Source organism: Dryobates pubescens, chromosome 12, assembly GCF_014839835.1.
Source record: "Dryobates pubescens isolate bDryPub1 chromosome 12, bDryPub1.pri, whole genome shotgun sequence".
Lineage (NCBI taxonomy): Eukaryota > Metazoa > Chordata > Aves > Piciformes > Picidae > Dryobates > Dryobates pubescens.
The window spans coordinates 11,026,279-11,052,866 of NC_071623.1; the positions used below are offsets into that span (position 1 = coordinate 11,026,279).

General features: G+C 40.3%; 1 protein-coding gene across 14 annotated transcripts in view; it reads right to left on the minus strand.

Moving 5' to 3' along the window:
* The window catches only part of DMD (dystrophin), a 1,125,431-nt gene that overhangs the window by 23,239 nt on the left and 1,075,604 nt on the right, over window positions 1-26,588 (minus strand). For 9 of the 14 annotated variants that reach the window (XM_054165808.1, XM_054165807.1, XM_054165809.1 and 6 more), the window contains 7 exons: window positions 23,969-24,135; window positions 20,905-21,016; window positions 16,030-16,166; window positions 15,109-15,147; window positions 10,327-10,392; window positions 8,939-9,004; window positions 6,650-6,808 (listed from right to left, as the gene is read on the minus strand). In XM_054165808.1, the coding sequence (XP_054021783.1) occupies window positions 6,650-6,808; window positions 8,939-9,004; window positions 10,327-10,392; window positions 15,109-15,147; window positions 16,030-16,166; window positions 20,905-21,016; window positions 23,969-24,135 (746 nt within the window). The remainder of the gene's footprint in view (window positions 1-6,649; window positions 6,809-8,938; window positions 9,005-10,326; window positions 10,393-15,108; window positions 15,148-16,029; window positions 16,167-20,904; window positions 21,017-23,968; window positions 24,136-26,588) is intronic. The other 5 variants (XM_054165804.1, XM_054165815.1, XM_054165817.1 and 2 more) reach the window with 3 other exon arrangements.

A 26,588-nucleotide genomic window follows, 5' to 3' on the forward strand; every position in this document is an offset into this window, starting at 1 on the left:
TACAGCAGTCCACATCAAAACAAATAACCTACCAAGCAGGGAGAGCACAGGAGGTAAGAAACTGACACCTTGTTAGAGAGAACGGCAGTCCAAAACTTCAAAAATAGTAACTTGTAACAAAAACATTGTAGGCAAGGGAGGCCTAATAAACTGCACTGGGATTCTGTTGCTGTGATGTTCCTTTGCAGCTTTCCAAAGGAGGGAAAAAGGCTGGATGCTCTGTTAACTGCTTACTCATGACAAGCAGTGACCCAGATTTTATTTTTTCCCAACTGGCTCTTGTTTGAGGTTGTGAGAACTGATACTTTTTGCCAGTTCTGCATGCAAACCACAATACACACTGACAGTTTGGTCTGGAGGCTTATTAGCACCTCAGAAACCTCCCCAAAACAACTTGATTTCAAGATCTGAAACACTTCTAAATGCATGGTGTTGTGACCAGGACAAGAACTAAAGCAGTATGCATCATTTCCCATGGATAAGAAAGCAATGCCAGAGACAAAGACAGGCTGCTAACTGTTCCTTAAACGCACTTGTGCCCCTCAGCAGCTGCATGATGCATGTGTCCTAAACTGGAACTGTGGCACCCTCTCATTACAGGATCTCTATGGGATGCAGAAGTTTTAAAAGGTGAAAACCAAGAGGTTGATCATTCCTAACTTCAGGATATTCCAAAATTCACAATTTCTTTCTCTAAAACACATATAAAGAGGGAATACTATGGATTATTTTTTTCAAAGAAAGGTTTTTGTCTTAATCAAACGTAGAGTTTCAAGTCCACAACAATTATCTGGGAAAAATAAAGAAGGGCTCTGCTGGGTGTTGCCTTCCACATAATTGAATGTCTTCTGATACTTCTAGCTGAATGGACTGGTGAATGATTAATAAAGCTACAAAAAGGAGTAAGAATGAGTGTGGCAACAGTACTGAACACAGTTCTTCCTGCAGACTAAAGCTTATATAAGATTGATCATTAAACTTGTTTTTCACAAAGTTTGTAGATATTGGCTCTTGCTACCCCATGAGGAATTTCCCAGATGTATGATACAGGCAACGCTCTACAAACAGCAGGCTCAAAAGTTTGAAGTGCTGTAAAGCAAAAGATAAAATATCACCCTAAGGGAAATTAAAAAAAATGCACTTGGTCATATGTTACACAACATAACACCCTGCTATAAAGAGAGACACAAATACCTCCTCAACTATCAATACAGAGAGGATCTTCCAGTAAGTACAGTATTGAAAAACAAGTAAGGGCCCAGGAATAATTCAGACAAAACTGCTTTCCTGTCTGATAAAAAACAGCTAAAAACTCTTTCTGAAAGCCTACAGAAAAAAACCCAAACCAAATCAAAACACAAACCTATAAAGAATACTCCATACTACCCAAGCAAAGACATATCTGAATTTTTAAGTTCTGGAGTTAAATACAGTAATGTTGAAACAAAGGAAAGACAATTTGAATGATGCATGTGAGGTTTTTCCAGAGCTCTTGTGTCATTGAATTTTCCAGCTGTACCTTTCCAGTCCAGAAAACTGAGACTCATCACAGTAACAGCTTTCAGAGTTGTAAGAGTGATGCAAAGTGTAGATGATAAATAATATCGTGACAACTGAGACCTAAATACATAGGAGCGAAGATTTGTATTAAGGTAGGAGAAAAAAGCTGTACATTAAAAAATAAAGAATTTGAAACTTGTTGTAAGGAGAGAATGATTTGCTCTTATTCCTACATCTGGAATAGTTTCAAGCTGTATCCAAGGCACTGCCCACAGACCTCTGTATAAAGTCTCTGTGTCCCAAGGAAAGGCACTCTCTGACATTTTCAGCATAAAAGGGGATGTTAGAGAAAAGGGAGGTAAAAGCATAATCACCTCTAAATGAAGGCAACTGAGCATTGGGCAGTACTGCTAAACCTAGCCTCCTTGCACCTCAGCTCAGACTGGGTGACATTTGTATCTGGCTGTCACAAACAAAGCTGTTGCACCTTCTGATCACTGGGAAAATGTATTCGACCTCAGTAAGACAAATATTCAAAAGAAAGCTCCCATATATTCCATTTACTATGCTTGCACCTCTTTGCAGCATTCATAAAGAAAAAGAACAGAGGAAGCATGCCATGTAACCTTGATTTATGCAACTGTGAAGAGCTGGGTAGTAAAGAGCTCATGAGCTATTCATCACATCTATCACTGGCAGCATTAATTGCTTGGTGATGGAAATCCTAGTGGACTCCATTTGCTGAGTAGTCCTCTCAGAGGCAATTGAAAATTTGTGAGTTTGTGTTATTTTTCATCTCCCTACAGAAAATCAGTGGTCTGAAGAAATGGACAAAGCTGAACCACCTACTCCTGTTCCCTGCTAGAGTGCCAATGTTTACTCAGGATGCTTCACACTCAGAAAATCAAGTTCCCCTTCTTCAATGATAAATAAACACCAAAAGGAAACACAGCATGTTTACAAATGCATCACTTTCTTGCTACTGGCAACGATACAGAAGGAACTTATTTGAGTAGGCCATTCATCATCTTCACATCTGAAGGAATACCATAGCTGCATGGAAACAGGGCGGCTTTGAGATTCAAAGTATTAGTGCTTCTTCAGTGGCACAGAGCTCACTGTGCTCCCAGTGCATGTCAGGAAAGCAAAGGAAAGGCAAATAGCTCTGGCTGGAGATCTCATTTGCTAACTTCTTGTTACAATACAGCTAGGAGCTGTGAGGAGAAGAATAAAATTTAAGAGAAATGTACCTTTTACAGAAGTATGTCAGTTTTATCAACTCAAAATTGTTGCTCTCTATTTAATGCTAGGACAGTAAGTCCTAGTCAGTATAATCCATTCTACAGTATAACCTATGTAATGTAATGCTTTAGATGGACACCAAATATCTCTCTTCTGTTTCTGAAATATATTCATTCCTAAGGAAATTTCCAAATGTTTTGGGAACTATTTATAAATGTTATTTTTTTCTCCTCTTATACTGCAATATAGTATTACTGCATTCCATAGAAAGTTTACATTAAATCTATTGAATACATAATAAATGGCCTTATCACAATATTCCATGTGATGTGAAACTAAGCATGAGTCTGAAGGTCTAATACTGATATGAAACATTTTCACAGATTGAAAGTATTCTCCAAAATGCTCATACTTCAGTAAATATAAATTATTTAACAGTAAAATTTCAGCCATAAATTATTGAAGGAAGTCATATTTGCAAGCCACAAAGCACTGAGGTCTCAAAATGCTAGCAGATAAATAATGAATATCTAACAAGAGGCCCTTGGAACTGAAAAATAAAATAAAAATATCCCAGTCAGAACTGTGCTACAGCTAGGTTAGTTTATAGGCTGAATAATACATTTCAGAAGTATTCAAAATAAGCAGCAGGTCTTTAAACTGTCTGAAAGCAAACCCTCAGAATTATAATTTCAAAAAGTCTTTTTCATTTAAGTAACAAGGCAAGATGGAAATATTTGGAGACAGAAAATGCTGTGGAAAAGCAAATGGAGGTCAGAATTCAATAAATAGCTCAAAAGAGATGAGGAGAAGTCAAAGCATGAAGCAAGAAAGATTTTTTGGTTGTTTTGTTGGGGTGGTTTTGGTTTGGTTTGGTTTTGGGGTTTTTTTGGTTTGTTTTTTTTTTTTTGAAAAGCAGGAAACTGTGGGGAGCAGAAGAAAAAGAGAAATGATAATTAAGTGTTTGGAATCTCGTAGGATTGCTTCTTGTTGGTACTTGACGCAGCTTTCCCAAGAGCTGCTGAGAAGTGACTGCATGAGCTGACTCTAAAATACAAGACACAGTAGTGAGAGATAAACTTCCATTGTCCAATATTCAACAGAAGTGTATGCAACAAAAGTTGTCTCAACACAGGCAGAAAGGAACACTGCTCATCTAACACTGCTAGCTTCCCACCCACTTGCCCTCCCAGGCATAAGTACCACATCCTGCTCGGCACCAGCAAGAAGACACGCTCCAGCAACAAGACCTGAGGTATTTATAATGGGGATGGAACAATTCAGGTGCTTTACGGCTAGGCTGAGGACCAGGCAGTCACAACGTGATCTGCATCATGTCCAGCTAATTTCCAGGCACCAGATTCACTGAGTCTTCACACTGCAGCAATAAGGGTTTTTAGGATCAGCATGGGAAGGAATATGTGCTCACCCACTGGAACCGGCTGCACGCAAGGAATTAGGTCCCAGGTTGTTGATTACCTTTGACAACAGCCACAAAAAGGTTTGCACAGACTCAAAGAAGAAGAAAGACTAGAAAACAGAAACCTAAGTGAACAAGAGTGCTTTTCAATGGTAGTTAAGAGCTATATGAATGGCTCCTGACTGACCTTGTCCAAACAGCTTATTTTTCTAAACATGATTCAATGTTTCCTCCATAAAATCATAGTTATCTGGCTGTGACAAGCTATCACGACAACAAGAACTTGTTCTGTTTTGAGCATCTGCCTCACATTTTAAGTACAAGTTATTTATAGCTATTTGCAGAGACAAAAGTCATGATTTTGTCATAATCAATGAGAATCACAGCGATGTGACCTCTATGTTGTCCTACAGAAAGAGACCTCTTTGTCCCTGCTGCACTGAGACCTGAAGCATTCACAGAAAGGTTAGACTGCTTGCAGTGGAATACCATCCCTGAGCCTCCCAACAGAACAAATGTGAAACCAAAAGACTATAATCAAAGAATCACAGAATCATAGAATGGTAGGGGTTGGAAGGGACCTCCAGAGATCACAGAGTCCAACATCTCTGCCAAAGCAGGATCACCTATGGCAGGTTACACAGGAATGTGTCCAGGTGGGTCTTGAAAGTCTTTAGAGAAGGAGACTCCACAGCCTTGCTGAGCAGCTTGTTCCAGTATTCTGGCACCTTCACAGGAAAGTTCTTAATCATGCTGTGGTGGAATGTCCTGTGTTCCAGTTTGTGTTTGTTGCCCCCAGTTTGTTAAAGCCTACAGCTCTTGTTTAATCCAGAACTGCTCATCTTCAAATCAGGTATTTTTAAGGTGTAATTCCTGTCAGAGATCTTTATGTGCCATTTCTCGTTGGTAGTTGTTCTAGTTATATTCAGCACAGCTCATACTGAAATTTAAGGCATAAACTGAAAAAAGGATTTTTGATAGCCTATTTTGCTGTCTAACTCCAGGTTATACTAATGTTCATGTATCACATTTCTAATCTAAAATGAGGCTGTTAAAAAAACCATCCACCTTTTCTGTTGGGCAGCTTATTTTCTATACAAAGGTTTTATTCTTTCCTTCTTCCTTCTGCTGTTTAAAAAAAGTAGCATCCCTCCCCTGCAAACTAAGCTACTTTACTATCTGTACAGTGCTAGCACTTTGGAAAGTACTTGGGCTTTATGTGCTACTCAGTAGGAAGTCTGTTTCCAACAAAATCTCACTGCTGTTCAGAGAGCAACAACTTTGTTTACTACAGCTTTCTGTCTGAAACACTTTCCTCATCCTTTATGCCTATTGATCCTCTACTTTCTTCCAAGTCCTCCTGATAAAGGAGCCACTGTAATTGATTAGTACCATTCAAAGAAGACTTATGCATGAAGAGAAGATCTATGAGAGTGCCAACTCTTGCATTATTTTCTTGACATGCCTAAAGTAAATGATTACTGCATTAAACCCTCAAAGTAAACAAAAGTACCTAGCTCTTAAAGAAGCAAGAAAAAATTGCATGAAAAAGCCAATAGAGTGTACCATAAAAGCTGAAGACAGCAGAAGGCAAACATAAATGGGGTTTGTGTGTATCTAAGTGATTTCTATCTTACAGTCTGACTTTGGTTGCAGCTACAAATCCGTCAGGGTCAAGATCTACCAATTTTTATACTGATGGCCCAAAACTCCGGAGTAGTGTAGAAAGTGAATTGCAGTGTTGTGATGCTGCAAGAATCCATCTGAGTGTGGGGGGTTTTTTTGGTGTGATCAATGAAGATAACTTCAATTAAACTTGAAATTGAAAGCGGTAAATGACATTTGGTATTGAAAGGCTAAGAAATGGCACAGCAACACCACACAAATAGAAAAAAACCTAAACAACCCAATCTTCAACCACCATGAAAGTATTAATTAGAAGAAAATGCAACTTCATAACTCATTCCTAAAAAAGCTATCAAAGTGAATTCCATCTAACTGTGCAGTACAGTTATTTCACAGATCCTTTACTTCAAATGAATTCAGGTAATTTCAAAGTGTCGTGTATCCCAGTGACCAACCTTTGGAGGAAAGCCTGTCTTCCCAAGAATTGCTACCTGTCTTTTCCAGAAATGGTTGTCTGCACACCCTTCCCTCACATGATAGAAAACTGAAGTAAGGTGAGTATGCAGCTCATTACTGCCATAGAAATAAAGGAAACAGTGTGACAGAAGGGAATAGTATCAAACAAAGACAGCAGAGCTTGTCAGGTGTGGCACCATAAGTGTTCAGTGATCCAATGTATGTCTTTGAAGCTTGCCAGTTTGGAGGTTTTGTGAAAGAAACAGTGCTGACTCATCAGTGTACTGGAAGTGGGAATCAATTAAGGATGACTCTGGATGTCATCCCCATCACCTATAGAGACAAAGGTTTTTTTGAATCTGCAGTGTGTGCCTGAAGGCTGCAGCACCTTGTGGTGTAACCCACCTGTTCTCCTCCTCCAGGTCTGCAAGGATTCTCTCCAGTTCCCCTCTTTCTTCACTCTCCAGAGAAATCAGGATCTGGGCAGGACTTCGTGGCTGGCTCAGGGGGGACTCCTGGTTCAGACTTTGGCAGTAGTGCTGGATTAGTAAGTGTTCATCATCACTGGAAAACAGAAGAAAAACCTGACTGTTCCCTTCCTCATTTTTAACTTTGCAGTGAATATGAAGAGATGATTGATTCACTCTGAGTCTCTCATTTCTTACAAAGAGATTTGCTGAACACTTCACAGCAAACAGTGGAGCAATGTACCTTAAAGCAAAATCTGCTGAACTGTTTTATTTAGTCTCTGATAATTTTTCTTCATGGAGGAGTCCACCTTTTTTCCCCTCTGCTTCTCAGACAAAGCCAAGTTTCATCACAGCCAACAACCTCAGCTTTCCTCTTTTGTCTAATGTCAATTAGGAATTTGCTTGAGAAAAAAAAGGAAAACATCTTCTGCTGCCCAGTCTGTGTTGTGGAAAGGTCATTCCAGCAAAGGCAAAGTGTTATTTTTACATCCACAAACTCTGCTTATGCAACAAAGGTGTCCTCTGTTTATCTATTTTTCTCTACAAAACTGTAGAGGAGGTGAAATTAAAAAAATATATTGACTTAATCTAATGAAATGATGCTATTTTTCAGTGAGTTTGCCACTTTTTATTTTCTTTTTTTTTTTAATTACAAATGATCTACACAGTCAGAATACAAATATATGTGTTACACAGGAGCCCCTCCTTTATTTTTATTATCCTCAAATCTGTCTGGCGTTTGAAACATCTCTGAAGGAGAAAAGCAAATCCAATTTCGAAGACCTTGACCACCTCCCAGAATTGCATGGCTGCTCTGGATGTGAAGGAATTGCATCCAGCCCTAAGCTATGCAACTAACAGTAGCAGTAACTGTGAGAAAACACAGAAGATTTCTCTTGCCACAAGTCAAGGACACACCAAAAAACCACACTACTGTTGGGAATCTTGTTTTTCTTGTCATACTTACTTATAACAAAATAATTCAGTCTAGTTTTCTCTTTTTCCCCCCTGTTTTTCTTCTGTTGCATTTTTAACCCAGAATTTAACAGGCATTTTGAGCAGTTGTTATTGTTCAAAAATCAGAATTTTCCATGTTGCCATTTTGCTCCTGAAAATGCTAACGATGCCATTATGACTGCAGGAGTGCTGAAGCAATGTAGAGCACATTTACATCAGTTCATAAAAGGGAAATATTAATTTTTCACCACAGGCTTCCTTTCCTTTTTTTCTAAACCAAATTTTAAAGGCTTGCCAGTTCCTAAATTTATGCTTCTCATGAAACATTTCAACTGTGATTTCCTTCAAACAACTGCTTTGCATTTCTAAATATCCTTTATGCATCTTAAGTGAATTAACAGTAAAAAAGTGACATTAGTATTGCAAGATAATGTCACTTGGCAAGATATATCCTTTTTTTGTGTTATTTTCCAGCCTGCACATATTTTGTATACATAATTGCAATGATACAACATAGTGGAAGGTTTTGTATATATATATATATAAATATATAAACACACACATTTTCTCTTTATTTCCCTCCTTCCCTGTCTCCATCTACCACTCCAATTGCAATTATAAGCCTGATAATCGAAAACCTGTAAGAATGTCAACAAGTAGTAGTTAAACATAACTTGACAAACAAGAGTGAAAGAATTACAGCTGGGAATTCATTGTGAGCTTTGATTTTGCTGCAATTTGTATCTGGACCATATTTCTTCCAAAATTCAGAATGTACAGAATTATTCTCATTTTAATAGTACCAACTGAGTAACAAACTGGATAGCCAGTGGTTAACTTATTAACTGAATCTTACTAATACAACTTTTAATTAACCAAAAAATATTAATTGAATGGTAAGACCAATGTGCAATATAAAAGATGCTGTTTAAGACTAAAATATTCCAGTGGGGACAACAGGAAATTCCATAAACAATAGCATTACCGCTATCCATAGCAATAGAAAACTGACATCCAACTTGGAAATAAAGCTTTCATCATTAACTGTGCAAAACTACACTATCAGTGCAAATGTGTTAGTTTGAAAGTGTCACTGTAACCTTCTCCTTTCTTTGTTGAGCCTCACCTTGAATACCTCCAAGGATGGGACCTCAACTATGTCCCAGGGCAACCTGTGGCAGTGTTCCAGTACCCTCAGGGTAAAGAACCATGTTATTAACCTTCACAAGAAAAAAACATGTCAAAAATATTTAAGTAGCCTACTTACATGCTTTCATTAGGTGAAATACTGTCATTTAGATAAGAACCATTGGTGTTCTCCATTTCTGCTAGCCTATGGAAAAATAAACAATTAAAAGAATTAAAATCAGTTCTGTGTCCCAGAAAAGTTATTTGCTCTAACATTCCTGAAAGATTTAAAGAGCAGGATGTTTTTGATGATTTTGAGAATTGGAAACTCAAATTAATTTATGCTCACTGTTGATTACCAAAAAGTTTTGCAACAGGCTACTGCAAAGGATTGGTTTATCTCTTACAATGACCTGGCTAAACTCACTTCTAAGTTGTCAACCCTTTCTCTGAGGTTATATTCCATTCCTCATCATTAATTAATTCCATAATCAAAGAAAGGCCTTGAGATGCCAGGGGATTACACAAATTGCTTTGTACCTGGCAAAGTCATTATCAGAACTGTAACTATCAGTCATTTCCCACAGGTTTTCAATGCTCAGCCTCTCCTAAACAGAAATTCAGAAATACCTCTCCTGATCAAGTAATTTTGGGGAGAGATGAGGAGATTGGAATAAATATTTTTCATTACCTCAATCCCAGCAAATTTGCTCACCTGGTGGAAAAACATTTCTTTGTGCAATTAACTCAATTTTTGACTCTTAAGAGCAGCATGAAAGCAGACAAGGGAACTAAAGCAGTGATACACCACTATTTTAATCCCCAAAATCAAGGAAAAATCCTATTTATGGTATTCACAAGGAGAATTACTTAACAGTAAAACAGTACTTGAAATTTATATGAGTTTGGAGGTTTCTGCTCTGCTGATTTGCATGATTTGCAGGGTCCACGTTAAAATAAAACCCCTCTACATAGAATCATGGAATATTTTTCAGTTGGAAGGAGACCTTTAAAGATCTAGATCAACCCCCCTGCCATGGGCAAGGACATCTTCCACTAGCTCAAGCTGATCAGATCTGTGTCCAAGCTGACATCGAATGCTTCCAGGGATGGGGCTTCCATCATCTCTCCAGGCAACCTCTTCCAGTGTTGCACCACTCTCATTGCAAAAAATGTCTTCCTTGTATCTACTCTAAACCTACCCTCTTTAGTTTAATACTATTACCACTTGTCCTGTCACAACAGGCTCTGCTAAACAGCCAGTAATCTCAGTGCACAGGTTAATCAAGATCCCACAGCATCTAAAGGCCACTTCTGACCACATACACGCTCTGGCATGCAAGTTAGCTGACAAGCTTGTTAGTAGTAACTACAGACAATACTCTACATCCCAGAGCTTGCAAAGCAGAACCCCAAACCCTACATTTCTTTAAGTAGCACTCAGGTAGCAGCTAGCCTTGGGAATTTTGGGCTTAAAGAAATGATTGTTTAGAGACAGATCTGCCTGACATCCAGCTGGTCTCATACCTGCTAGCATAATGTTCAATGCGTGAATGAGTATCATCATGTGAAAGCTGAGGGGACGAAGCAGGCCTATAAGGCAGAAAACACTGATTAATCACAAACAATACCCCTTTAAAAGTTAAAAGATACTTAGAGCTACGTCTATCCCCTCACATCTCTGTGCCTTATGCTTACACTACGTTCGATAAACACCAAGTTACAACTCCAGGTGCTGCATGTGCCTCCTCAGGCCATCAATGCATCGATGTTTCGTGGCACCACACCAGGGACTGTGACCATTATGCAACTCATCTGTTGCAATGACTCTTCTTCATACCAATCCCAAAAGAATCCTTTTTCAAAGGATTTACAGAAGAACTTTCACCCTGGTTTTGCCTTCACACCTGCCTCCTTCATTGTGATGTGCTGCTTCATATGCTGCCCTACAATGGCTGTGAAAGCCTTGCTGGGCACCTCTCCTCTGCCTCCCGCCCTGCTCCAGTGCTTGCTTCCAGCACATCCCATTTCACAGGGCCTTTAAGGACTTCTCCACAAGCAACTACAAATAAATAGGAGAAATAGAAAATGTCTGAAACAAGCCTTTAATAGCAGACTGCAGACAGTGAGGATTTTGCCTAGTGTCTTTCAAGAGTGGCAATCTGAACCATAGATCACTGTATTATACAGAAGGATAGCTGTGATATATTTTGGGTCTTCTGCCTGACAAATCAGATGGTATGAGGTCCTTTTCACTTTATTTGTTGATGAAAACAATTGATTATTGTTTCTTACAGCCTCAATTGCTGAAAGTATTACTATTGTATTATGTTGCCTGTGCGGATCTGAGAGCAACCTTTCATGGCATGTGGGATTTTGCCAGCCTACAGCTATCAGGAGATGTTGGAATAAGAGAAAATGATGCAGCTTCCCAAATTGTACAGCAATCTAGTATTTTAGCTTTATTTTAACTTCTTTTTATTCCATCTCTGCTGACTCTCCTTCTGGGACTTCAGAACGAGGAAGGGTTTTCCCTCCATTTTAAATTGTTGGAAGCTGTGGTTCAGGTTGAGTCTGCCCAACAGGGATTTAACTGCATTGCATGAGCAGTTAAATTTCGTCTTTACTGGTTATAACCCAAAACTGTGATTATCCTGTGGTTTGCAATGCTCCCATGTTAGACATTTGATAATCTTGCAGTAAATCTACTGGACTGGTCATCTTCCAGTTTTCTTATCAGCCTGCAAAGGGTTCTAGAAAATCAAGATTCTTTCAAATTCATGGGAGGGATATACAAAATTCATCAACATTAGTGTCTCTTCTCACAGATCACTAAAGTTGTTATCTTAAAAACATTAGGGCTCAAGTATAATGAATTTCATTTTGTTTGAAATGAGCTTTGGCCTGTCACATGTTCAAACACAACAGAGCACAAATACTTGGTTCACACAGTTCCTCGGTACAGGAGAGATTCATCAGGATGAGTAATTGCTTCTCTGCAACTTGGAATCATAGAATCATAGAATGGTCTCGGTTGGAAGGGACCTCTAAAGGTCACCTACTGCAATCCGCTCTGCAGTTAGCAGGGGCCTCCTCAAATAGATCAGGTTGCCCAGAGCCCTGTCAAGCCTCACCTTGAATATCTCCAGGGATGGGGCCTTAACTACCTCCCTGGGCAATCTGTTCCAACATTCTACTACCCTCAGGGTAAAGAACTTGTTCCTAACATCCATCCCAGTTTGTGTATGAAAATTTACACTGAAGGTAAGTGAGGAGTAAAGGATGCAATTTATCTAGAGCAGTGGATTATGCAGAAAGACGATTTTCTGGTAAATTACTGCTTTCTCCATTTTTTCATGTTTGACATACAGTAGATTTTAAGGATCAACAAAAGGGGTCTTGATTTCAACACTCACTCAAATGTTGCTGCTAATACTGTGCACAGACTAGGAAATCTGTATTAAAAGTAGCTCTTATCATGGCAGTGCAAATGCATTTGTGGCAGTATGAATGAAAGCACAGCACCTGTTTGGGACCAACTGGGCAATGAAGAGATGTCCCCTTGCCAACAGCACAAAGCAAAGGATGAGTTTCCTTGCATGATCCTGTATTTGCTGCCTTGACACTAAACTTCAACTTCAGAAGTGAACAAGCAGCGTTCACAACACAGAGCTATGTGACCTGTTGGAGCTGATTTTGTCTCTGACAACTGCAGGCAAGGGATGAGGTTCCATTTCCAGGTTTGTCTGCAGTGGAGATCTACAGCTTTCAGAAACTGCTTAAGAAAGCAAATCAGTCAAGAAGCACTGCAGTCTTTTTGTTGAATTTAGCTGCTCAGAGATACACTTCTGCCAATAGCTGAGCAAGTTTGAGAACAATTGCAGGCTGCTGTGCAGATATACTCCTAGATTACCATCTAGGCCAGAGCACACTGTCCTTCCTTTCTAAGCACACGTACTCAGTCCACCTAACCAGTTTGAACTCCTCAGCAGGAAGGCTGAGAAACACAGCCAATATTTAGTCAAGATAACCTTCCCTTTTACAACGGCTCCACAGCTGCATTGCTCAAGCTGGGGTCTGCAGGAACGGCCTGGGGAATTCCAGTCAAGTGGTAACTGAGTGGCAAATGTTACCTCCTGCAACTCCCTGGCACCCCAGAGACCTGGCTTGCAAAACAAGGGCACTTTTATTGCTGTTCAACATTTCATTTAGTGCTTCTTGAAAGTGTAGCATCAAGTGGATTGTATTTGTGCCACTGACAGCCCACCGTCCAAGTAAAAAGAGACAAATTCTCACCAAAAGCGCGAGCTGTCCCTTTAATGCCTGCCAAGCACAGTATCTGTACAAAATACTGGGTAACAGAGGAGTCAGAATCACTCACTTCAAACAAAAAGTAAAAATGTATGTGTTTATAAAAAGTTCCATGTCTACCACCTGTTGATGTCAGGATAGCACTACTATTGCTGAGTGCTGCCAGGTCATACTCTTCTGCAGTGCTTTGAAGGTTACCCAGAAAACTGGCATGAAAACACCAGAAAAAAAACAAGACCTTAGAAAACATGGGGAGGTTTTTTGATAACCAGACCAAGTGGTTTGACTGTGAAGACTGCAATCAGCCCCGTAACTGACAAACAGCTTTAAACCTGAGTAACTCAGTAAATTGTGTTGTAAGCCTGGTGGTCTAGCACAAAGGAAATAGACCCCTCAAAACTTAGTGGACAAAATAAAGATCAATTCTTTTCAGCCACTATTAATCTTTTAATTTTCTGCTTTCTTTTCAGACCAGATCAAAGGACTGTACTCAGGTAAAAAACCTGAGCTGGTCTGATAAAAGGCACAACCTCTCTGTACAAATCCTGCTTCTCAGTATCACCCAATTTTTCTTAAGCATTACATGTGAGTTAACGCCAGCAGTACACAACACCAAATCTTTGGTGTGAAGCTATCAGTGTAGGCATACCATGATATTATTTCTGTAAGTAACCAGAATTAAGCATGTTATGGCAGCTTAATTTCATGTTATGTCAGACACAGCAATGGCATTCCATATTATCCAAGCTCTCTTTCAAGGTTACTTTTCAGTTTGCAGTTGTTAAGGGTGAGAAATCTAGTAGCACAACTGAGTACATAGTATGCTGCAATCATCCCCATCTGCATTTCTCAACAGAGTGCACCCTAAAGTTCAAAGCCCTTCTATTTCAGCCTGGCTCCAGCCTTTTAGTGTTTTCTGTGGGTGAATCCCCAACCACACGAGGTTTGCAGTATTAGAGCTGTTTCTTGGTTGCTTAAATTGCCGAGAAGTAGAGCACTTCGCTTGATTTCCCAATGGCTTGTGCTCCAAATGAGAATTAGAAATCAGTATTCCAATGTATATATTTCATTATTGTTTTATTCTACCAAAAATTCAGTTATGGTGCAAGTCATATACATTCCACCGTATAGAAATATATAAAACTCTATTTATTAGTTTCTCAGGAGATATCAATATATGACTTAAAAATAATCCTTATTTAACATTATTCTAAAATCATCCATGTAACACCAGGAGTAGCAAATGCCACAATAAAAAGTATATATATCTTTAGTTTATGCTGAGAATATTACTACAACATTAAGACAATGCACGTGCAGGAATGGTTCAAGAATGAAAATCCATTTATAGCTAAAAAATTCTGCCTTATATTTTCCTTTTTAGCTTCTAAAAAACCCCAACAGTAGACATTCCCCATTTCCATCTGCCATCACAAATCTTACTGTATCTAAAAAAAAATAAATACTAAATCATGTAATAAAATATCCAGTGAGCTTTGGATTATACTGGGGTACAGGAGTGTGCAACTGTGCACGGTCACACGTAAATCCAAATGATAGCTTCATCTACAAAACAATGCCATTCCTAAAACTGAATTAAATTCACCAAGTTCAATTTCTATCTTAGAAAAATCATTTTTGTATACATTCAGAAGGATCAACACTTATTCGGAAACACAGGCTTTTAAAAGACAAACTCTCATAAGCATTAGTAGGAGTGCACCAAAATTCCTGTTAATTCGATGAAAATACATACTTCAGAAAGAACATAACAATACACAATCCACGACTGCTGGATGTTCCTGGATTTATCCCATTCTACTCATTCAGGATCTACACATTCCTTCAGAGAGTGCACCAAAGGAAATAATCATAAAGAAAGAAGGAAATGAACTTATGTAAAACTAAACAAAGAAACAAACAGAACAAAACAAAAAAAAAAAGTGAGGGAACGCAGCAGCAGTAGCAGCAGCAGCACACTTCAGCAAAAGTACTCACGCAGAATCTACTGGCCAGAAGTTGATCAGAGTAACAGGACTGCAAGACAAAAAATGAGGAGGTGAAGAGAGAGGCAGAAGAAACTCAGCGGCAAAATAATCACAGAGAGATTAAATAAAATAAAAAAAACCAAACAACCAAACAACAAAAAAAAAAAACCAAACCAAAATCACGACAACTGAAAAACAGAAATCCAACAGACCAGCATGAATGACTGTGAAGAGCAACCAACCAAAAAGTGAGGGAAAAAAAAATGAAATCTAAAATTATTAAAAAAAAAAAAAAAAAAGAAGAAAAAGAAAAAGAGAGAGAGAGCCAGAACAAGCTGCGTGCAATTGCCATTAAACATCTGATTAAACTGCTAAAAAACCAAACAACAAACCCCCAAAGGCAACTGGGTTAACTCATTGATTTCTCCCTGTACATCCTTATTGCTTTTGTTGTTGGTTTGGTTTGCCTTTTTTTTTTTTTTTTTTTGTTCTCATAAAGACATCAAAGCCATTTAATAAGACTAAATTTACAGGGTGAGAAAAGAAGAAATCAGCTGGGAAGCTTGCAAACACAGTAGCCTAATTACAAAAAGTAATAATAAAGGCAAGATACCCATTTGGAAGAAAATAAAAATTTCATGAAGAGATCATTAGTCTCCAAACTGCCCTATCAAATGTAGAAGTTTGCAAGGCTGTCAGTATGGCTCTTTTACCAACTGAAGCTGAAGTTCTTGCATAAGGACAGGTTAAACATATCAAGGCAATGGCAATTGAAATCCCAGCTTGTGTTTTCCTGCCAGCCGAGGTTAACAGAAATGAAAGAAATAAAGAGGCTTTATGCACTTAGGAAGTGAAGGGAGTTGGCACCAGCTGGGGAGCTCGAAGAGCATACCAAATGAATCGCTACTGAGGACGCTTTAGAGCTACTCACGTTTCCATGTTGTCTCCCTCCAAGACAGTTTGCACAGGCAGGTAGCCCATTCGTGGGTGCTTTGCAAAATATCTTTTTGTTCGAAATTTGTTTTTTAGTACCTTGGCAAAGTCACGGACATCTTCTCCAGACGTTGTCTGAAAGGCACAAAGCAGAATTAAATAATTTTTTGGAGAGGTTGTTATTTTTTTGTCCTCAGTTGCTTCTTCCTTTGCTGGGTCACTTGAAAGAGCTGTGGCCACACTAAGCAGAGTTGTCAATGGCTTGACCTCCAGAACCGCAGTTTTTATCATCCTCACCTTACAGCGTTCTATGCGGTAAGGCTGCTGGTCGGGAGGAAAGAGGGAAAAAGGGAAGCTCCATGAACTCTGTACAGGCTCATGACTCAGAACCACAGAATGTATCAGGTTGGAAGAGACTTCAAAGATCATCCAGTCCAACCCTCAACCCAGCACTAAACCATGTCCCTGAGTGTCAGGTCCACACACTGCTTAAACACCTCCAGGGATGGTGACTCCACCACTGCCCTGGACAGACCATTCCAATGTTTGAGAATCCTTTCAAGTAAAGAAATATTTCGTAGGACTCAGCCTGAACCTCTCCTGGCACAGTCTGAAACCATTTCCTCTAGTCCTGTCTCTTGCCACCAATGAGAAGAGGCTGGGCTCCTCCACACTTCACTCTCCCTTGAGGTAGCTGTAGAGAGCAATGAGGTCTCCCCTCAGCCTCCTCTTCTCCGGACTGAACCCCAGCTCCCTCAGACACTCCTTTGTAGGCCATGTGTTCCAGGCCCTTCACCAGCCTCATTGCCTCATCTCAGGTGATCTCATGAGGACAAAGAATCATTAGATAAGAATTTGTCATTTCCTCATCTGGCTTGAGGTACTCTCCTGCTTCCTTTTGGTCAGCACTAAAGTGGCTATAATGGAGGATACACAGCCATTCCATGTGTCCAGCTAGCTGCTTTACTGGCTCTTAACAGAAGCTCATCATCTACAATCTCTCAGGCTTGTCAGTCTGTAAAAATCAGACCTGTACTCTTGGTACATTTTCTTTCCAGTTTTCTGTCTCAGCCTCCTCTGTCATTAATATTTTGATCAAAGAGAAATAAAAAGCAGGTGAGAGTTGCTGAAAACTCTCAGATCAGTTATTTCTTCATGTGCCTGTTTAATCTGAAGCTAGCTGGCATTTAAGATCAGTACTCAGAGGAGAGTAAATTTGCACAAAGTTTTCTACTCCCTTGCCTGTGGTTGGCTTTCCCTTCTGCTGTAGAGAGCGGCAGAGAAACACAAAGTGGAATTAGTTTCCCAAAAACCAGAATGAGCCAGGAAGAGTTCAAAGGATGTCTGCTGGGAAGATGCAAGGCTTCTTGTGAGCCTGATTAAGAGTCGGCTGATTTTCTGAAGAATTTTAATGGAAGACTTTGGTTACTTTAGTCAGGCTGCAGTCCCTCCTCTGCACCTCGCAGAGACACTCCACTCTCTAACAGTAAATTAAGTTCTTCCTGACCCACATAACAGAATTGCTTCTCTGCTGTATCTAATTTGAAGGAAAGAAATGAGGGAAAAGTTAATCTTTCTTGACATTTTTTATTAGGTTCTATGCCTTTTCTTTAGAGAGGAAGGAGGTGCTGGGACCTATCAGTCACGCCAACCTTCACAGAGCTGCTGAAACAGAGATGTATATATTTTTAATGATCACCTGGGTAGAATAATTAAGCACGCCCTGCAAACAATCTGCAAAAAGACTGAAATGCATTAGCAGGAAGGACAAGTATCATCCCTGTACTGATGAGACCTGCAAGCTTCATGTAAAGCTAGAAAGAATTTGGCTCTCTTTCTGGTCAGTCTGGTAGGAAAATTCAATACCACCAGTGACAGACAGAGACATGACACAGCAGAACCTACAAAACACCATAGTATCTGTATTCTCAAGAAACTGAGATAATGCTCCATAATATTAAGCATCACTTCCTCAATTCATCAGAAGTAAAGACATTTTGGGGAAGGGAGGGATTGCATATTCCTAGACAACCCAGAGAACTCCAGAAAGCGGTTTTACTGAGATGGCCTTGCATGCCCCAGCAAGAGGGAATTCCCTCTGCTGAATGCCATCTGCAAGGCCTGCTAGGAGAGCTTGTTGACAAGATGATACACTGAGACTATATTCAGCCAGACTTTCAGATTTAGTCCACAGAAGTTTTATTACATGTGATTTTCAGGGTAAAAAAATCACCAAAACAAAATTTTCAGTAGAACTGAGGAGGAAACAGTGGAGCTTCAACATCCCAACTTTCTTAAATCAAGGCAATACATAGGCAGCCGGCTTGAGCTTGTTCCAAAACTATTCTGAAACCAAAACTATTTTGAAACCAAAGCTATTTCATAAAAAATAGCTCCTCTTATTCACAGAAGACCTCTACCCACCATCTGACTTTTCCCAGTTAGTGCCTTGCCAAACCTCAGCCCTGAGTGTAAATACTAGCTGCAGACAGGTATCTTGGCTTGACAAATTTCCTTCTAACAAGGTGGTATTTATGGCAGTGTGTCACTGTTTGTTAAAGCCAAACAGAAAAATTATCCTACATTTAAATCCCAGTATAGAAGTTGTCTTCTATGCTTTATTTGAAATCTCTTTAAAAGTCACCAACTCTCTGAACAATAAATTGAGCTGTGCTGCTTTCAGGAATAACTGTTGGAAGTTTTCTGTCTAAATGACAGTTAGAGAACTGCCTTGCCCTTACTGTGCCTCAACCTTTTGCAGGAGAGGAAAAGTTATCAAATCCTCATATGTTTAGCATGAGCTCTCCAATCTCCCCTAAGCAGCATTAAAGATTGAAGTGCTCCAAAACTTCCTAGAAGTAAGAGGGAAGGGTAATCAAAATAACAAAACACTTCATTGTGCACTTCTAGCTACTGCCAACATATCAAGGAAGGAAGTGCATGTATTCTGTATGCCAAAATTCATTTTAAGGTGAGATATTTGTCTGGAGGCAGAAATGCTCTGCCACCTGCAAATGCCTTTTAATTCATTTAGAAAACAACTACATACTAACCATGAGAGCTTCAGTGGATGTCTTGCTCAGTCACCCTGCACTTGGGTTTATTTTTTCAATAGAAGCCACACAAAACCAGACCAGGGCTTGCTTCTGCGTCACATTTACTTTTTTCCCCAGTTAATCCTTCTCTAATTCAGCTGGCTACTGGTGCAGCCAAGCACAGCACATTAGCACGGGCTGCTGGAGTTCAGGATTCACAAAAAAATGTACTGGCTGTGAATGGTTCTTTATTCTGATCCAGTAATCTGGATGTCATTGCAGGTTTTCTGTTCACCACTGTGTTCCCCTATTTTTCCCTGTATTTTTCAGAGAACAGAAACCTGATGAATCCTGCACTGCAGGAACTGTAGGCTCTGGGGGTGTTTCACAATCCCTTCTCATTTTCCTCTCCTCAGAGCACATCTTATGAACAGGTTAAGAAAATCATAGGAAGATATCGGTTTGTGCATTCTATGCACCATTCACAAATCTCCCATGTCTCTCATTAGCAAGAACAAGAATGAAAAACTGCAAAACAGAACCAGAGGCAATGCAGCAAGGAAGTATTCAGCTGCAGCTGCAAGGAATGCTGTGATGCAGTTCCTCACTCACTTGCTCACTCAGCCTATGACTCAGATCATGAGATTCTGCTGTAGGAATGCCTGCAATGGAGAAGACTGTTCAGACCTGCCCAGGCAGAGCCAGCACGTCCTTCTTGTGCAGCAGTTCAGGCAAACTGCCCTCTCCAGCAACCTCAGCCCCTGGGGAATGACACTGAAAAGCAGCAGCCAGTGAATATTGACAAAAACCAACATCTTAGTCGCCCTTGTAGATTCAGATGAAATGTTGATACTTAATGCTACAGGAAAAGTTGATGGACAAAGCAGATAAATATCCACAAACTAAAAATAAAACTACTGGGTTTACTTTACTATAGTATTTTAGGGGATGAGTTTTCTCTCTCTAACTTTCTAAGAAAAGCTGAGAGTCTCTGCTTGACTTTGGCCATGACTTTTTCATTGGGATGGAGATGCAAAGACCATTCACATAATTTTATGAGGCTAGGCCATGTGCAAATGTCATGCTTTATTTTCAACATTTATATTTGACCAGGAGACAAAAGTACAAGGCTAGGGCACCAGGCAATTGCAATCAAAGAGTGTACTGCTTCAAGACTACCACAAACAATAGCAAAAACAGCTGAGAGCTTGGTTGTGCTGCATTATAAAAGAACAACTTGAAAGAGCCTTCCATTTATGCTCTGTGCTGTTCAGGAGTGGCCAAAAAGGATCACACAGAGAGTAACATGGAAATTCCTTTGCCAGCTGTCTGGTCTAAATGAAAAGTTTATGTAGAAGTGAGCCTTTTGAGAGCTGTGCAACAAAGGTGAAGACCCTTGCCACACCATCAATGCAGCACATCTGCATTGCACTAAGCTTCCAGTCTTCAGAAATTAATGTAACTTCTTACTCTTGACAACTTCCCTGGTCTTTTATATCATCAAATGATCATACAATACAAAGGTACCACTATCTATTGAAGAACTTTAAAAATAACGTGGAACCATTGAATGAAATATGGCACTGAACCTGAGGCAAGTCATGAGTATGCAGTAATACATTATTAACACAGCACCATACAAACCACAAACTTGAATTTACTTCACACCGCTGGAGTGTCCTTCACTGAGCATCAGGAATTTCTGGCATGGATATTATTTAAAAGAGATTTAACTATAGGGGTGGAATGAAAATGCTCCATTCCCTTGCAAGTAGGAAATGAAGCTTTTTGCTTTCTACATAAGAAGGGACATAAGGGACAGTAAAAGAGCTACTTACTGGTGTGCAGTATTCCACCATGGGATAGTGCATTTTATGACCTTTTGCAACACGGCCAGAGAAGAAGCAACTTTGGCAGATGTCATAGTTAAAGTGCTTTAAACTTCTGTACCTAAAAGAGGAGGGAGGAAAAAACACCAACCAATAAATCACATCTTCAGAGCTTTGCATGCGAGGGCTTCATATCAGCTTGTCAAGTTTGAGATGGCACACACTGCAATGCCAGGCGATGCTCCTCCATCAAGGGACAGGTATTGCTGCCTCAGATGTTTATCAGAGATCTGAATCTTGAAAAGTATGTTTTAACACTGGGCAACAGCAAAGGTTTCTGCACAGTCTCTCTCTCTTAATAATATAGAAGACACCACCACATTTCTGTAATGCTAATTTCAGTCTTTTTGCTCTTCATAATGATTGCTAACATAGAATGTCCCGAGGAAGTGAAATTGAAGGAAAGCCCTCATCAACAAGTCCCTCCAGCAAGTTCCTAAGTGCTGCATACAAGGCAGAAATTTGTTTGTGTCTTTCCTAGTGCCTCTATCAAAACAATTTTCCTGTGTGGCATTCCATCCATGAAAAACTCCAAATGCACTTTCGGGCCATTATTTAATCTCATCAGCTCTATGAGGCAGCTAACTGTTGTATCTGCTATGCTGAAGTGCTTGAAAGTGCTGGAGGCATAAGGGCTGCCTTGTTCCAAATACATGAAGCTGTTCGGCCACAATGACCTCAAAAGAACATTGTTTTACACATACTGAGGCACACAGTATTAGCTTTCTAAAAGCCTTCCAATACAGTATCTTTTTGTCAAGAGGGTTTCAATGACTTGCAAAGCCAAAGGAAAAAAAAAAAAAAAATCTGTGACAGATTCTACTATCATAATAGATTTGTTATATAAATTTAAGAGACAGATGAGATCAGTCAAGTAAAATTAGACGCAAACACAGAGCTCCAGTGTCCACTTTCCCGAGTTCTCGATGCTCACTACAGACCATCCATTCATTTGTCATCCTTTGATTTTCCAAGTGCTGCATTTTTGAATTCCACCTACTTGTCTCTGTCTTTATCAAAAAACCACGGAAGTAACTCAGGACTTCATCAACTGTGTTCACGAAGGAGAAAATTAGACTTTGTGCATGTGCTGAACTACTCACATCCCATCCCATCTCTTCCTCACCAATATGTATAATTTCCCAGTTTAGATATTCAAGGGGTATAAAAGCAGCAGCAGAATTTAGATGATTAGAGGAATAGCCTCACTGAAAAAACCCTCAGATTCAACACAAAGCAATACCTTCATTATTTCCCCCTTTTCCCACTGCCTGTGAAATTGCATAGCAGAAAGTACTGCCCCAACACATGCATAGAAGCCACATTCATACTTTCCCAGGTTACAGCAAAATGACGGCTTTTCTATGTGGAACTGCTTGCTGTTGCCTATCTAGGTTTTAGAAACCAAATAACAGAACACTCTATAAACAAGGGAATACCATAGGAAGAGAAATGCCAGTAGCAAAAGAAGGCTGAGCACAAAAAGGACAGAAGCTATACAAAGCAGCTATTGCGAAGCAAAGTGATAAAACAAGTCTCAGCATAATTGAAAGTGAGTATTTACTTAGCTGTTAAGTGGATTCTCAACAGGCATACAAACACACAGCCATTTTACAACACAGGGGCTTATTCATTGCCATAGTAACCGTGGTGCAGATCCAGATGTTTAAACAGACCAGCAACGGTTTCCCCCACTCTGGGTTAATGTTTCACCAACAACATTCTTTCTTTGAGAAACACACATGCAGCTTTACATGCCTGCAAATTTCCAAGGCATCTTCTTGTTTAATACCATGATAGAAAGCAATTCAGAAAATGCACAGGACACACCGAATGTAAAGAAAGTTGCACCAGTTGTGCGATCCACTAATACTTTGGTTGAGGCACAGAAAGACAGGGACACAGAGGACAGGCCATTATCTTAACTGAAAGATGACTTTGGTTCTCAGAGAATCATAGAATCTTAGGGGATGAAAGGGACCTTGAAAGATCAGTCAGTCCAACCCTCATGCCAGAATGGAAGCACCTAGAGTAGGTTACATAGGAATGTCTCCAGACAAGGAGACTCCACAACCTTTCTGGGCAGCCTGCTCCAGGGGTTTGTCACCCTTACAGTGAGAATATTTTCCCTTATGTTCACATTGAACCTCCTATGCTCCATCTTGCACTCATTGTCCCTTGTCCTGTCACTGAACATCACTGAGAAGAACCTGGATCCATCCTCCTGACATTTAGCCTTCAGGTATTTATCAATATCAATGAGGTCACACCTCAGGCTTATCTTCTCCAAGCTAAAGAGCCCCAGCTCCCTCAGCCTTTCCGCAGAAGGGAGATATTTCACTCCCTTAACTACCTCTGTGGCACTGCACTGGACCCTTTAAAGCAATTCCCTTACTGAACTGAGGGGCCCAGAAGTGGACACAATATTCCAGATGTGGCCACACCAGGCAGAGTAGAGGGGGAGGATAATCTCAACCTACTAACCACTCCCCTTCTAATACACTCCAGGAGACCATTGTCCTTCTTGGCCACAAGGGCACATTGCTGGCTCATGGTCATCTTTCTACCTACCCGGACGCCCAGTTCCCTATCCCTTATGCTGCACTCCAACAACTCAGTCCCCAACCTATACTGGTCCATGGGGTTGTTCTTTCCCAGATGCAAGACTCCACACTTGCCCTTGCTGTATTTCATTAAATTTCTTCCTGCCCAACTCTCTAGCCTGTCCAGGTCTGGCTGAATGGCAGCACAGCTTTCAGGTGTGTCAGCCACTTCTCCCACTTCTGTGTCATGAGCAATCTTGCTGACAGTGCACTCCAGTCCCTCATCCAGGTCGTCTCTTTGCTTCTCCCATCACTGTACCCAGCCTAGGCGTCACTCTCCCTTGTGTCCAGTCAAAATTATTTTTCCCCTGAACAACATGCATAAAATTAAATGCATGATTTGCCTGGAAACAAGAGCTCTTGATCCACCAAGCAATAGCACATATGGCAGAGATGGAGTGAGTTTGTACCTGAATCCAATAATCGGGCACTCCTTGCAGATGTTGCACTTTGCTTGGTGTTTGGCAGTCTCAGCAGCAGCCACCCTGTGCAAGACAGGCAGCCACACCATGGACTGTGGTTCCAGCCTCATCCAGTCCAGGAAAAGGGCTGCTTCAATCTCTGGTTTGTTGTTAGCCTGTAAGAGAAGGGAAGAAAAACAGAGGTTGAGTACAAGTGATCTATTACCAGTTAATTAAGAGTTCAACCCATTAACTTCCCACATATTCCACCCCTTTTCCCTTACCCCAGCTTTTGCCCCAGTCCAGCCATTCATTAAAAAACCAAACCAAACCAAAACCAATTAAAAAAAAAAAATAAAAAATCAAACAGCAAAAATCCTTCAGGAGATTGCCTTAAGCCAGGAGCAGAAAACCATTATTAACACTTCAAATCTCTCTTTTTCTTATTGCCTATTACAATTGTCAGCACTACCATGTACTCTGTCACAGAGAAAAATCATCCACTTACAGGATCACCTTTGATGCCTGATCTCATCTCCTGTCTCTCTTATCTGAACCTGCATAGCACTGCATCTCACCTACTTTAAAATGTTTGTGTTATCCAAGCCCTTAAACTTGCCCATCTTTTGATCAAAATTTCTTTCTCCTTAACATCCTTCATTGTCATGCTGACCTTTCTTCAAAATGCTTCTGTAAGGAAATCATTCAAATCCCTTCTCAAGCCTGCTGCTGAACATGGAAACTGCCTCCTTTAAATGCCTTACAGTCCCTCTTTCCACCATATCATCTCTAAATTTCCCATTACCGCCTGCAAACACAACACAGTTTTGTCCCACAGAATGCCACCAGTTTAGACTCATATTCCATTACTTCCTGTTTTCACCTCTTTGCCAACAACAGAAAAGCCTATGAACATTTCCCAACAGCCTTGTTCCTCTGCTCCCTTCTCATCACATCCTAACACGTGTGATCATTTTGTGTATCACTTCCACAGCAACTCTGAGGCAGTTCAGTCATGGAGCTGAACCCCATTGCAGCAGGCTCCATACACACACCAAAAATGATACACTATCCCTACCTGGCAGTACCTACACTATGGGAAAAAAAAGCACACCAACGAGGTAAGAAACACAGGCAACAGGGGACAACAGTGATCTCTGCATGAGTAGAGGTCACACCGTACCAGCCACTGGAAGAAACAGTGCAGAATAAAGACAAAGAGCATCAGCAGGGATTTTAAGGAAAACAGTGAACTGACAGAGGTGTATGGGAAACATCTTTCTGGCATGCAGGGTACTGTGAAGCCAGCACAAAATTGGTTATATGAGAACCTGGGAGCTGGTTTCATTGTCAAGAGGAAGGCAATGGATCAGGTGGAAACAGTGAAGGGCTCTGGCAGGGAGGATGGGTCTGCACAGGGAGCAGCCCAAAAGATGAAGGAAAGTGTCCAGTTCCGGGCCCCTCAGTTCAAGAAGGACAGGGAACTGCTTGAAAGAGTCCAGTGAAGAGCCACAAAGATGATTAAGGGAATGGAGTTTGGAGAGGAGAGGACTGAGGGGTGACCTCATTCATGTTTATAAAGATGTAAAGGGTGAGTGCCAAGAGGATGGAGTCAGGCTCTAGGTAATGCCCAATGACAGGACAAGGAGCAATGGGTGGAAGTTGAAACATAGGAATTTCCATGTAAACACAAGGAAAATTTTCACTGAGGGTGATGGAACACTGGAACAGGCTGCCCAGGGGGGTTGTGGAGTCTCTCTCTCTGGAGACATTCAAAACCCACCTGGATGCGTTCCTGTGTGATCTACTCCAGGTGATCCTACCCTAGCAGTGGGGTTGGACTTCTTTGAGGTCACCCCTGTGATGAAGCAGGATGCTGTCCTGCTCCACTTCCCTAAACCCTAAGTGCTAACTCAAATTCTATTGAGCCATTTCCTTCCATGTTACCCAATGGAAACAGCATATTTATGTGCTGAATATATCTAAATCCTCTGTTTTCCTTTTTCTCTGGGCTTTCAAATACAGCCCTCAGCAGGCCAGTATTTTATATGTCAAACTTCACAAGGCAGACAGCCTTCCTTTGTGGTTCCAAACCTATTTGAAGCATTTAAATAAATAATAAGCATTAATGTATCATGTACACGGACCAAGATGAATAGCGGATTGAGTGGTGGGGTGGTTTTTTTGTTCTTTCTCTCAGCTAGCTTTCCAGTTTCTTATGAAATCTGAATTTAGTACAACCTAGCTAAAACCTTACTTAACTAAAAATGCTAGCAATGAATTTGGAGGGGAAAAAAAATCACAACTGATCTAAAAGAGACCAAGCTATAGGGAAAAGCAATTAGTTGCATGTTCAGGGCTTTTTAAAAGCTAACACTTTTTATAATCTTGACAAACAAATTAACTGATCAATACTTGAAGACTGAGAAAAATGCAAAGTCTCTAAACAGAACCCCTGGCCACAAGAAAGATGTGGAAAGAAGACAACCTTAGAACATCTCCTGAATAATGCATTGCAGTAAAATTGACTCAAAATGCTACTGCAATACTTTAGTTAATTAGAAACAAAGAGATTTTTTTTTTTTCCCCCAGGGCTTTTATCTTGAAATACTAATCCCAAAATGCTAGT